General features: G+C 54.3%; 1 protein-coding gene across 3 annotated transcripts in view; it reads left to right on the top strand.

Annotated features, from left to right (window-relative positions):
• CAPN5 (calpain 5) overlaps positions 1 to 4427 on the top strand; it is a 58194-nt gene extending 53767 nt beyond the window's left edge. For all 3 annotated transcript variants that reach the window (XM_049889726.1, XM_049889727.1, XM_049889728.1), the window contains exons 11-13: positions 121 to 236; positions 791 to 927; positions 2028 to 4427. In XM_049889726.1, coding sequence (XP_049745683.1) covers positions 121 to 236; positions 791 to 927; positions 2028 to 2198 — 424 coding nt within the window. In that variant the 3' untranslated portion in view covers positions 2199 to 4427. The remainder of the gene's footprint in view (positions 1 to 120; positions 237 to 790; positions 928 to 2027) is intronic.
• Positions 4428 to 12174: the final 7747 nt, after the last annotated feature.

Genomic DNA, 12174 nt, shown 5'->3' with positions numbered 1-12174 from the left:
GGGATTTGCCCAGGGTGTGAGACATCTGCACTAAATACTGCTCCTCTCCTCACTCTGCTTCTGAACCCCCTCCTCACCTCCCTCTTCCTGACTCCTCTCCATCACCCCTACCTGTCCCAGGGAGCTGCGCCTGGACAAGCCCCCGCATTCCTGCTGGAGCTCCCTGTGTGGCTACCCCCAGCTCATGACACAGGTGCATGTTCTGGGGGCTTTTGGCCTCACAGACTCCCCGACAGGTGAGCTCACCCTGGCCTAGGCCCAGAAAGCCCCTGGCCCTCCTGCCCTGGGAGGTTGTTCCCAGGCCCTCCCCTCCAACTGCAGGGACCCAGCCCTCCGGAGCTCGCTTGCACTCACTCATTAATTCAACAAACCATTCCTGACGTCCACCCGGGCCCAGCCACTACCCCCTGCTCTCAGGGAGCTCCAATCTGGCAGGGGAGTTAGATACGGGAACAGATACCTGGGAGGAGTGCTCAGGGGAGGGTTCCTGGAAGTGTTGGCCATTTTCCAGGTCGAGGAGTTATTAGCTGGTGAGATGGGGAAGGGAAGTAGGACCTCTGGGCAAAGGGAACAGCACAAATAAAGGCTTGGAGGCCAAAGATGACCATTGTGCCCCATCCTGCCAGTCCCGTTGTCTCTGGAAGTTAGGAGACCTTGAGATGGGCCAGACTCTGGTCTCCACTTCTCCTGAACACCTGAGCCCAGGGAGGCATCTCACCTCCCAAACATCCATTCCGCCTGGGCCGTGTTCCAACCCCCACCCTCACGCCATTTCCCACACCTGCTCTAGGGGCTAACTCTTACGTGATCATCAAGTGTGAGGGGGACAAAGTCCGTTCCACTGTGCAGAAAGGCACCTCAAAGCCTGAGTATAATGTGAAAGGCATCTTCTACCGCAAGAAGCCAGGCCAGCCCATCACTGTCCAGGTGAGCTCACCTGTTCCTAGGGTCCCTCCTGGGCCCCAGCCTGAGGCGTCCCCCCTCAGAGGGGTAGAGCCCAGATGGAAGAGCCTTTGACAGAGACCCAGGAACACCAGGTTCGGGTTCTCACTCTGCCCCCGACTCACTGTGTAGCCTTGGGAATTCACTTGCCTGCCCCTCCCCCCCAGGGCCCCAGAGTCCCCATGTGTAAGGTGGGTGAATGGATTAACCAAACTCTGGATTGGTGTGATTCAGAGGCCCAGTGGGGTCAGCCTGTAAGGGAATGAATGGGACTAAGCAGACTCTGGATTGGTGTCATTCAGAGGCCCAGCGGGGTCAGCCTGTAAGGGGGATGAATGGGACTGAGCAGACTGTGGAGTGGTGTGATTCTGAGTCCCAGCAGGGTCAGTCTCCTCGCTGAGGACAGCAGTCATGCCTGCTGACCTTGCACAAAAGCCTTGGTAGTTGTTCCTCAAATTCCCCTGTAGGTGGGCCCATCTGGATAAGTTGCACTGAAGACAGTGTGTGGTGTGGCCGTTTCCTAAGGGCCTTGAACAGAGAATCAGAAGGCCAGGGTCCTTCCTCTCTCAGACCCAGGTGGTCTGTGGACAATGATCCTGAGCTCGTTAGCGGGAAGCCCGCTATCCCCTGGGCCCAGGCCAGCATCTCTGGGTGAGAAACCATCTGTAAACAAACACTCAGGTACCCCACGGGAGCTGCTGTAGATTTTCCAAGTTTTCTTAACACTGAGTTCCACTGGATCAAATAACAGACCCATAAATGTCGGGGCTGGAAGGGCCCTTAGAGGGCAGTTGATCCAGTCCTCATTAAAAATGGGGACAGTAGGGCAAGGGACATACCACTTGTTCACAGTCACCCAAGGTCAATAGCAGAGCTGAAAATAACAGATTCATGAACTGTAAATGTGGAAGGGAGCTTTGACAGATGATGAGGCTGAGGCTGCAGAAGGGACATGGCCTTGCCCAAGCGTCAGAGGTAGTCCAGGGCTCCTTTTCCTCAGCCAAGCTTGCACTGTGAGAAGTAGATTTAGTACCTACTCCTAGACTTGAAGATGGCCCCTCCCACAATCCTCTGTTTCCTCCCAGGTCTGGAACCACAGAGTCCTGAAAGATGAGTTTCTGGGCCAGGTGCACCTGAAGGCTGACCCAGATGATGTCCAGGCCCTGCACACCCTTTCCCTCCAAGATGGCAACAGCCAGGAGTCTGGCATCATTGCTGTGAAAGTCCTCAGCAGTGCCTCCCTCACAGCTGTCTGATACCCACCCTCCTACCTGCCCCAGCACTTCTTACCATTATGTGTATGTCCCCACCAGGCCGGTGACTAGCCTGGGAACCCAGACACTGGGGTCCTCTCCCCATCTCTTCCTCTGACTCACTATGTGACCTTGGGAGGTCTGTGTTTCTCAGTGTCCTGAGGGCTCTAAAGCCCTCCCTTCTCATGGAGGAGTCTTCTTGCCTGAGATTTAAAATGGCCCTCACTACCCCACCTGTCACCTCTGCTAAGAGACTCAATTCGCTGAAAACATTTTCCCAAGCCCTGCTGCTGACGGAGTGCCAAGATGTCACTTGTTTACATACAAACTGCCATGTCCCTGAGCCCCACTCTGGCTCCTTGTGTCCTGGTCCAACCACAGTCTCCCAGTCACCTGGTTCTGTAGCCATCTGGAAAGGGTTCTTAGTAGCCACTGGGCCCCTGCTCAGGCTGGAATTCGGCAAATGTGCAGGTGATGTTTCTTCACCCTCCAAACCTGTCCACTCATCCATCCATGGATTCATTCAACAGAGATTTGCCAAATGAATAAATGATGCTCATGAGGCCCCAGGTGGAGCTGAGCCTCTACCCCTGCAGCTCTGGGAAACCCAGTGCAGCCGCCGTGGCCACGCCGCTGCTCTCAGGTCCTCCTCTCAGGTGGAAGCCCAGGGGAGCTGCAGCCAGGTTCTGATTTCATTCCCAGCCTCTGGGTGAAGGCCCCCAAGAGGTGGTAACAGTAGTGGCAAGGAAGGGCGGCTCTTCCTGCCTTCACTGCCCTGAAGCCAGAGGGCATGTGCACGGTTTAATGGACTAGGGGCCAGGAGGGTGGAGGTACAAGGGGACCTGAGAGGGTCCCCTCTGCTGTGAGACCCAGGCTTTTTCTGGGAGAAAGGACTCTGGGGTGGGTGGTTTCAGGCCTGCTGAGGTCACATGACAGGAGATAGGCAAATCTGTCAGCTGACCAGAGGCACCTCTGCCAACATTCCCCCAAACACGGCCAAAGAGGCTACAGGCTCCTTCTTGCTACCCAGACCAAAATGTTCCTTTCGGTCTTCAAAGTTTTATATCCTTTCTGTTCTGAAAATCTGTTTTAACCACGGGTTTTTCAAGAAAAACTGAAAGCCTGGATCTGTTTTTTCTCCCTGAACTCCTGTTTTCTGGACATCTCGTTATATTTGATTACACTTGGGTGGGCCATGGAAGAAGTCGTCACCTTCTCAGAGGAGGTCTGGAGGTGAATGAAGAGACATTTGGTACTGGGGGCTTTTGCATGCTGGCACTGACTTCCTGGGGTCTTCTTGTTGCATGTTGGAGCCATAACTAGCTTCGGGTCTCTTCTGTGCTGTCTTGGGCTCTCAGGCCAGGTGAAGTAAATTAAAAAGTACAGTTGGCTCCTGAACACAAAATCCTGTGGCTCTTGCCCAGAAGTTCCTTTGGGAACCTGAGTTTTTGCCTCCAGATCTCGCTGTTTGTGTCCCGTGCCCTGGCTGGAAGTGCTGGATTCTCTGACTTTGCCTCCTCACTCTGTGTCCACTTCTGCTCCTGCGTCCTGACCCTGGGCCACATGAGGGGTCAGGAACTGAAAGACACCCGAGGACTTCACTTGAGAGCCTGAGCCTGGAGCCGGCACTCTGAGCATGACCAGGGCCAAGTCACTTAAACCTCTTGTGCCTCAATGTCCCCCTTCAGCAAAGTGGGGCCAATGATCCTTGCTTGTCAAGCACTCTAACTAACAAGTGCTGAATAAGGGCAAAACAATACTCCTTTCTCTATGTATCTGTATACGTTACACGCTATATACACGTTAATGTAATCACCACTTCTCAATGTCCATTTTACATTAAGAATCCTGAGAGAGGGTGGAAAAATGGAGAGGTAAGGCCAGGTAAACCACCTTTGGGGCCTCTGGGGCTGACACATGGGGTCTTTGGTTAGCCATGTCCACCAGGACAGCTGGCAGAGCTGCGTGGGCTTTAGCCTGGTGGCTGGTCACTGCCTCCACCCCAGTCGGCTCTGCAGCCTTGCCTGTGCTCTCTGCCTCTGGGTGGGTCAGGCTGTCTCCTGGCTGCTGTGGAGATCCAGGCCGGGACTGGATGGTGGTTGGGGAGAGCCACTGCTCTGTTAGCGTGACGCACCCTTCAGCCCAGGGGGCCAAGAGAATCCCCAGTCTTGTTCTGTTCTTGGAATAAATGTAACCGAAATCCCAGAAAGACATTCCCGTGTCTGTCTGTTCCTTTGCAGGCAGGGGAGGTGGGGTGGCAGAGGAGGGACTATTTCCCAGGCCCAGGCGACTGTTCTCCTGTCTGTCACAGGGACAGACGAGGGAGGATTTGAGTCACAGCTGAGATAATTGAGGTCATTCTGTCATTTGTTCAGCAACTCTGTATAGGGTTGGCTCCATTCCAGGCATTGGGGATACGGGGAACCAGACAAGGTCCCCACTCTGGAGCAGTCCACAAAAGAGTAGGGAAGACAACTATAAATATTCTTATGGTATCAGCAGGGCCATGTGGGCATTACTGGGGACTCTAGCCTGCAAGTCTACGGAAGCCCAGTTCCCTGATCTGATTGGTGCAGTGGAGGCAGCACGTGAATCCTGTGGACAGAAGAGGTGGGTTTGTGGATTGAGGCACGGGTGGGTGTAGGCAGAGAAGAGCGGAGGCCGTTGAGGAAACTCAGGGAAGATGCTGCCAGTTGGAGCTGGGAAGGCAGGGGTGGCGGTGGGCAGCAACAGGGTTGGGATAGATTTTGGAAAAAAAATAGACAATTCCAGTAGGATGGAGGGTGAGGGTGAGGGCAAAATAAGTGAATTGAGGCCAATTCTAGGTTTCTTTATGGGATTGTGAGAAATGGACGTTACGAACTAAGTGACATACTTAGCCTAGTGCATAGTGGGTATTGAGTAAATAGTTACCATGGCGTTTAGAGACCACCCCATCTCACCCCCAACTTTCCCACCATCCCGCCCCCTTACAGCTCAGACATTTTCTGTCCCAGGCCTTGCAGCTGGCCAGCCTTGGGCACACCCATGTCTCTGTCTAGGTCTCATTTTTCCCATCTGTGTAGGGCTGACATCATTTGCCCTGCTCAGCCTGGGAGGCTTGGGGTGGGGGGGTGAGGCAAGGAGTGGGAGGTACTAAGTGTCCACAGCAGGTGTTAGGCTGGGGGTGCACATCCCAGCAGCCGAAGGTCTTCGAAGGTCAGGACTCTGGGCTGAGTCCCAGCCCACCACCCTCAGCTCTGGCTGCCTGGGGTGCCCAGCTTCCTAAGGAGTGGAGACTCCTGGCCTGTAGCCCTCTGCTGCTACCTGTGGGACCCTGAGCACCCTCCCTCTGTGTGCAGCTGCTTCGCCCAACAGCCAGTTTACCAAGTGGGCTCACAGGTATGTAACCTCATAGCGCCCCTCCCAATCCCATCTGAGGAGGATATTGTCACCCCATTTTGAGGAAGAGGAATCTGAGGCTTGTAGAGGTGGGACTTCCCCAAGGTCACATAGTGAGAAAAGAGCCTAGCTGACTCCTTAGCTTGAGTCCCCCTCAGCCACTAGCAGAGCATAGACAGGCCAGGGCGGAGGGGTCACATGAGGGCCAGTGAAGAGCCAGGCCATGGACACCCTCCTCACCCACTGCCACTGCCCACTTGCTGCTCCAGGCCGGGAGAGGCAGATGCCCAGCTTTGCTCAGATGATGGTGCCTGTGCCCAGCAGGTGGTGCTGTTGGGCCATCAGTTCTCAGTAGGCTTACGGTGCCCCCTGCCTGTTTCTGGGCTGGGCGGCAGCCTTGAGGTCCCTTCCCTCCAGACGCACTGGGTTATGGGGGCTGGGGATCTGAAAGAGCTTCTCCCTGTGCCAGGGCCTAGAGCTGCCCATGAAGAAGCTGGCACTGGAAGGGCAGCTGCCAGGTGTGGCTGTAGGCAAAGGGTGGGAACAAGAAAATGCCAGGTCTCATAAGGTTCTGATGCTATTGTCTTCACCAATGCTAAAAACAAACACCAACTTTTTGTTTACTCCTCCCTCTCCTTTAAATCACCTGTTTCACTTCAATTTGTAGGAGTCCCTGTTATGCAGGGTTGCTCCAAGCCAGTTGGTTTGGCCAAATTTCCTGCGTGATTAGGAGCAACACACAACTCCCCGCCCCTCACCCCCAGCCCAGAACAGGTTGTAGGGCTTTGTTTGATTTGATGAGCTTCACAGGGACCTATCTGAAGGGAATCCCGGAAAGTGGGTCTGTGGCAGACCAGTAACAGGAGAGGGCATACATGGGGAGGGGGAGAAGGGGCCTGCTCAGCACTCTCTTCCTGCCAGGCCCTACCTGATCATTTCCCGACCTGAGCCTCAAACTGCCATTTCACAGGGGAGAAAACGGGCTCAGAGATGGGCAGGCAGGGGCCGAGACTCCAGTAAATCAGTGACAAAGTCAGAGACAGAACAAGGTTTTCTGCCCAGGTACTTTGAGCAGGTGATGCTACCGCCAGTGACAGGAGGCAGCCAAGGTCAGGACAGGTGGCTGCAGGCCCAGGTCACAAGTTGGTCGGTGGCACAGGCAGAGAGAGACCCCAGTGTCCTGCCTCTCCGCTGGCCGTTCTGCACTCGCAGAGCCCTGGGCAGCCCCTGGACCTTAGTCCTGGCCCCAGCACAGCCCGTCCCTCACGCTGATGTCACGGGCACTTAGACCTGGAGGCCCCTTCAGCTCCGCCTCCTGGGAGAAGGCTCTGGAGTGGGGAGTGGAGGGCGGAGGGCCAGCAGCGCCGGCTGGACAGCTGCCCCGGGCAGGAAAGAAAGGGAGAGCCTGAGAAAGGGACAGTGAGGCACAGAGGCAAAATCTGAAAGATCCAGGGAGGCACCCAGAGAGCGCCTCAGAGGAAGAGGAAGAGGGGAAGCGTGTCTGCAGACTGGCCTGGACCTGTGACCCTAGCTTTCTGAGCCCTGTACCCAGGCGGCAGCTGCACCCAGGCTGGTGGGGAGCTGGCAGAGGGCAGGTAAGGATGGGCACTGTCCTGGGCACTGGGAGAAGGGTTGGTTCTGACTGCTGCAGTGAGGGTCTGGTGACTGGACTTGGGGGCAGTCATCAGCTTGGGCCACCTCTGGATCCCTTGTCCCCATAGCCACTTGCTCCTGGGCTTCCTGCCAACCTTGGGGTCTCAGCCACAGCAGCCACTGAATGAAACTGTCCCCAGCCTGGAAAGATGGAAGTTAGTACCCTGGAGAAGGGAAGAGCTGAGGGGCATGGTCTCCACGAAGTTTTCTCTGGCCAGAACTGGGGTGGGGACATTCTGTGGCCAGGAGAGCAGATATACTGGGAGTGGCAGAGAGAGATTACTCTGTCCCTGTCCCTTCATCTTTTTGGTCTCTCTCTGACACCCTTTTTCTTGATCACTCTCCTTGAATAAATTACTTCCTCTCTCTGTGCCTTAGCTCCCCCATCAGTGAAATGGGAATATGGACCCTCCCCACCCCGCCTCCACCCCCCAGGGTTGTTATGGGGATGAGGTAAAATCAGGAATGGGCCCATATGTACAGTTCTGGGTTCTCTGTTGTCAATTTGAAAAACTTTTAACTTAGACAAGATCTAGTTCTCATTTTTAGAAAAAAAAAAAAATGCATCTCTTACAGCTTTTCCCTTACATGTGGCTCTTCAATTATATCCCCTCCCTGATGGACACCCCAACAGTCCCAGATCTTTAATGAAAACGCTGATTCTGGCCCCAGCTTCCACGAGTCACACAGGCACAAGATGCCAGCAGGATGGCTGGGACACCCTCTTCAGACACAGCTCCCAGGGGCAGCTGCCTGCTGGCCCTTGTTAGATTGACTTCTCCACCTTGTATCCGGGCCGGGTCTCCAGAAGGGTTGCGTGTCCGCTGTGCCCCAGAGCTCCAGTGCCAGGGTCAGGGCTCGGGTGTCAGGCAGTGTCGTGGGCAGAGGATCAAATGCCCCAGCGCCTCTGACTGGGCCCTCGTGAAAAATTGATGCTTATCCTGGAGGGGGGGGGCGGGTCAGGAGCCAGAGGGGCCTCACACCAGGGCCTGTGTGCTGGGGCTGCCTTTGGTCACCTCACTCAGTCCGTGAAGTCCTTCCTGAGCCTGTCTCTGGGCTTGGCCCAGCGCTGGACAAGGCTGGAATGGGGGTGGCTCAGACCCATGTCCTGTCCTGGCTCAACTCCCAGATTTTGGGACAGAGGAGGAGCTAGACCCCAACTTGCACAACATAATGCATATACCCAGGGCTGGGATAGAGGGAACAAAGGGACTCTTGGCATCTGGGAGTGGTCAGGGAAGGCTTCTTGGAGGGTGTACCACCTGTGCTGAGCTGTGAAGCACAGGTAGAGTTTACTGGTCAGCATTCCAGGCAGAGGGGCCAGTATGTGCAAAGCCCAGGGGGCTCAAAAAGGGCTGGCCTGTTTTGGGAACAGTGAGTGGTCTGAGACATCAGCAAGAGCCAGATTGGGCAGGACTTAAAGTCAGGCTGGGGGCTGAGACCCTCCATCCTGAAGGCAGTGAGTGCTCTGGAAGGGTTTTAGGCAGGACATGGGATGAGCAGACCAGGCTCAGCCCATGGCCCTGCTCTTGGGCCAGGCTGCCCCTGCCACCCACACTCCTAAATTTGCCTTGCCCTGCTGTGTGACCTTGGGCAAATCTCAGTCTCTCTCTGGGCCCCTTTACCCACATGTCCAAAAGGGGCTGGATTCACTGCTTTCTAGGAGCCCTCTGGGAGTCTCTGAATGATAGCAGCCAAGAGCAGGGCTCAGCTGCTCTGGGCAATGGAGCTGGTGATGGTAGCAGAGGCTCAGGCCACTCGGGCTGGTCTGTGGCCAGAACGAAAGGAGCCAGGGAGGATTTCGCCCAAGGAAGGAGGCGTTCCGGCTTTGGAGAAGCCCAGGTGACTCCTGCTCAGAGGCTTGACATGGTGTCTCCCCCTCCAGAACTGTGTCTGGCCAGGCGGACAGAGGAGCTTCTGACACAGGACAATGGTGATTCTTCAGCAGGTGAGCACCCCATCCCCTTCATTGGCCTTTGTCTTTCTCAGCTCATGGAGCTACAGGCTCTCAGAGTTAGAAATAACCTTGCTGGGTGGCTTATCTTGCCCCTATTCCATATTCTTTCATTTATATGTTAATCGAGGGATATCTTCCCTAATCCTTTCTCTTAACAAACACCTATTTATGCTTCGAAACCCATCTGTGAAGCTTTCCTTGATTCTCCCAGGTCGAATTTGGAATCTGTCCCCTGCAATGTGCCTGCGGGGGCCTTCCTTCCTCACTGCACTTACCTCCCTGGTTATAAACTATTTATTTACATACATCTCTGAATCTCCAGACATTCCAGGCAATGGAATAGCATGTGCAAAGGCTAGATGTGGGAAGGGGAAGAAGAGGTTGCAAGGCTACTGGAGTCAGACCAGGAGGGGACTTGAGAACTTTCCTGAGAGCCTTGAGGAGCAGTGAGCGAGGGATGTCATGGCCTGAGCTGGAGTCCCTGGGGTTATACAGAGAAAAAGCAGAGCTGCTGCCCCCATCTGAGTCCAGCAGCCCCACTCTCTATGCGGGCCACAACAGCTCCTGATCCTCAGCCCTTCCCCGTGATCAGCGTGAGGCTCTAATGAGCTCTTGGTCTCCAGAGTGGGAGCCAAGAATGCAGGCCCAGAGCCAGGTTGGCCTGGCACTGGGCTCTTGGGCTTTCAGGGTGTGTGCTGTGGGGGGTTGCCAGCAACTTCACGTCCAGCTTTGGCCTGTGGCCATGAGGCCATATGGGGCCAGTGTGTATGTAAGTGTGTGTGATTGTGTTTATATGAGAAGACAGGCTTTAGGGCAGGATCAGGAAAGACCATCTTCCATCCTGGAGCTGGAGGGATCTCCTCTAGAGCCCCTTCACCTAAGAGACTATTCAAAGGTCCATCACAGACAGCCAGGATCAATAAAAGCGAAGTCCCTTTCATTGAGTGTTTGCTGGGTGATAGGGGCTAGGTTACAGGTAGATGGGGGCTGGGTGGGAGGGACATGGGCAGCTCCCAGAGGGAGGGCCTGGGCCCCCTGCAGGCATCTTCCCTCAGGGGACCTCAGTGGCAGGCTTCTGGCTGACTAGGTGTCTCCTTCTCCCCAGCTGCCCCCTCTGAACGCTGGCCCACCTCACCCTCTGGTGGCCCGCTGCTGGGAGCAGGTGCCTGCAGGTAATTGTCACCTCTGGCCACCCTGCAAAGAGAAAGCATATTTCTTTTACTTCTTTGGTCCTGAAAAAGTTCCCAGCTCTGGGGGCATAGCCAGTTCTGTGGCTCCACGAGGCAGTGCCCACAGACCTGACTCTACCTTGGGCTTCACTACTGTCTAGTGGGGGCAACTTGGGGCATTTCACTCAGCCTTTCTGAGTCTTAGTTTCCTCATCTGTAATACAAGATAAAAACCCTCTTTTCCTGGGACTGTTGTTGTGAGGATTAAATGCCATGGGGGGTTCCATGACAGGTCTTCTTCCATTACCTGCGTCCTTGGTCTGTCTTCCCTCCCCCCGACCCCTCCTGCCACTTCCTTCCCTTTCCTGAAAGACTCACGTTCTTTCTCCCATCTGGTCGGCCTGCCTGGAATGCTGGGCCTCCCCCTTTTGGCCTGGCTAACTTCTCCTCAGACCTCAGTGTAAGGTGCTACTTCCTTTGGGAGCCTTCCCTGTTCTGCCTACATTGGAATCTGGATAACTCTCAGAAGTCTTTCCCTGCCTACCTGGGGCCTCCTAGTGAGTCCTGGGAATCATGGACTGCCTTCAACCAGCTCCCTACTGTCTCCTCAGCCTCAGGGTGGAACTCTGTGTGCATTTGCGGAATGAATGAATTACTATGATTATACCATCATTTAGACAGAGGAATTGGATTTGAATACTGGCTCCATCACTTTCTAGATGTGTGGCCATAGGCAAATCGCTGAGCTCAGTTCCTTTATAGGGATGTTTGAGAATGAAATGTCATAATGCATATAAAATGTTTAGCCCAATGCTTGACACAGAGCTCAATAAATGTTAGCTGCCACTACTGCTACTGTTAATAAAATAATATTAATAGTGTTCCCATGTGTGAAATTTCTCTCTTTTCTGCTCTTACACTTTATTTGAGATTAAAATCTAAGGACTCTTCAAAGGAAAAGGTGGTTCTTTCCCCTTTCGGAGAATATCCCCACGTGGGCCGTATCAGTGAGTGAGATTTAGCTCATCTGTCCATCCATCCATCCATCCATCCATCCGTCCATCTGTCCGTCCGTCCGTCTCTCTGTCCGTCCGTCCATCCATCCGTCCGTCCATCCATCCATCCATCATCATCCCACAGGATAATGGTGCCATAGGGTATTAGGCACAGGAAAAGCCTACATAAAGATGGGCTAAGAACTCAAATCTTTTCACTCATGAAAAAAGTTCATTCATTTGTAGCATCCATAGTGGTCCTACTGTGTGTCATTCTATACACTTCGTCTTAGCCAAGAGGCTGAGAAGTGATTTGTGATATCTATGTCCATGATGTCATTTTATCACTGCAAGGCTATGAGGCAGGGACAGTCACGTTCATGTCACAGGTGAGAAAACTGATGTCCAGATAGGATAATTGATTTTGCCAGAGCTGGGCTGGGGTGGGTCCAGACAGGATAGGGAGCCATGGTTGTGAGAGAGTGGCAGCAGGCAGGGAGAGGAGGCCTTAGGAGGGGGCTACTGTGCAGGGAGTGTGGCAACAGGAACAGGCACAGGGCTTCAGGAGAAGAGGTCAGACTGCTCACACTGGGTCAGATTTGCAGAACATGGGCTCTTTCCTAGGGACCTGTGGCAGTCTGGGCAGTGGTGTCAATGGCCTTGAAGGTGGGTAGGGGTTCCTGGGGATTCCTAGTGTGTCAGAGGCCACCTCCTCCAGTCACTTTCTCACTCACCCCGGCAAAGTAGCACTTGAGCCCCTTCTCTGTGCCAAGATGGGAACAAAGGATGTGGAGATAAATTGACTGCTCCCTGCCCTGGAGAAG

Source organism: Elephas maximus, chromosome 7, assembly GCF_024166365.1.
Source record: "Elephas maximus indicus isolate mEleMax1 chromosome 7, mEleMax1 primary haplotype, whole genome shotgun sequence".
Lineage (NCBI taxonomy): Eukaryota > Metazoa > Chordata > Mammalia > Proboscidea > Elephantidae > Elephas > Elephas maximus.
Note: the sequence above shows the minus strand (reverse complement) of the source record. Positions and strands in the feature narration are given on the sequence as shown.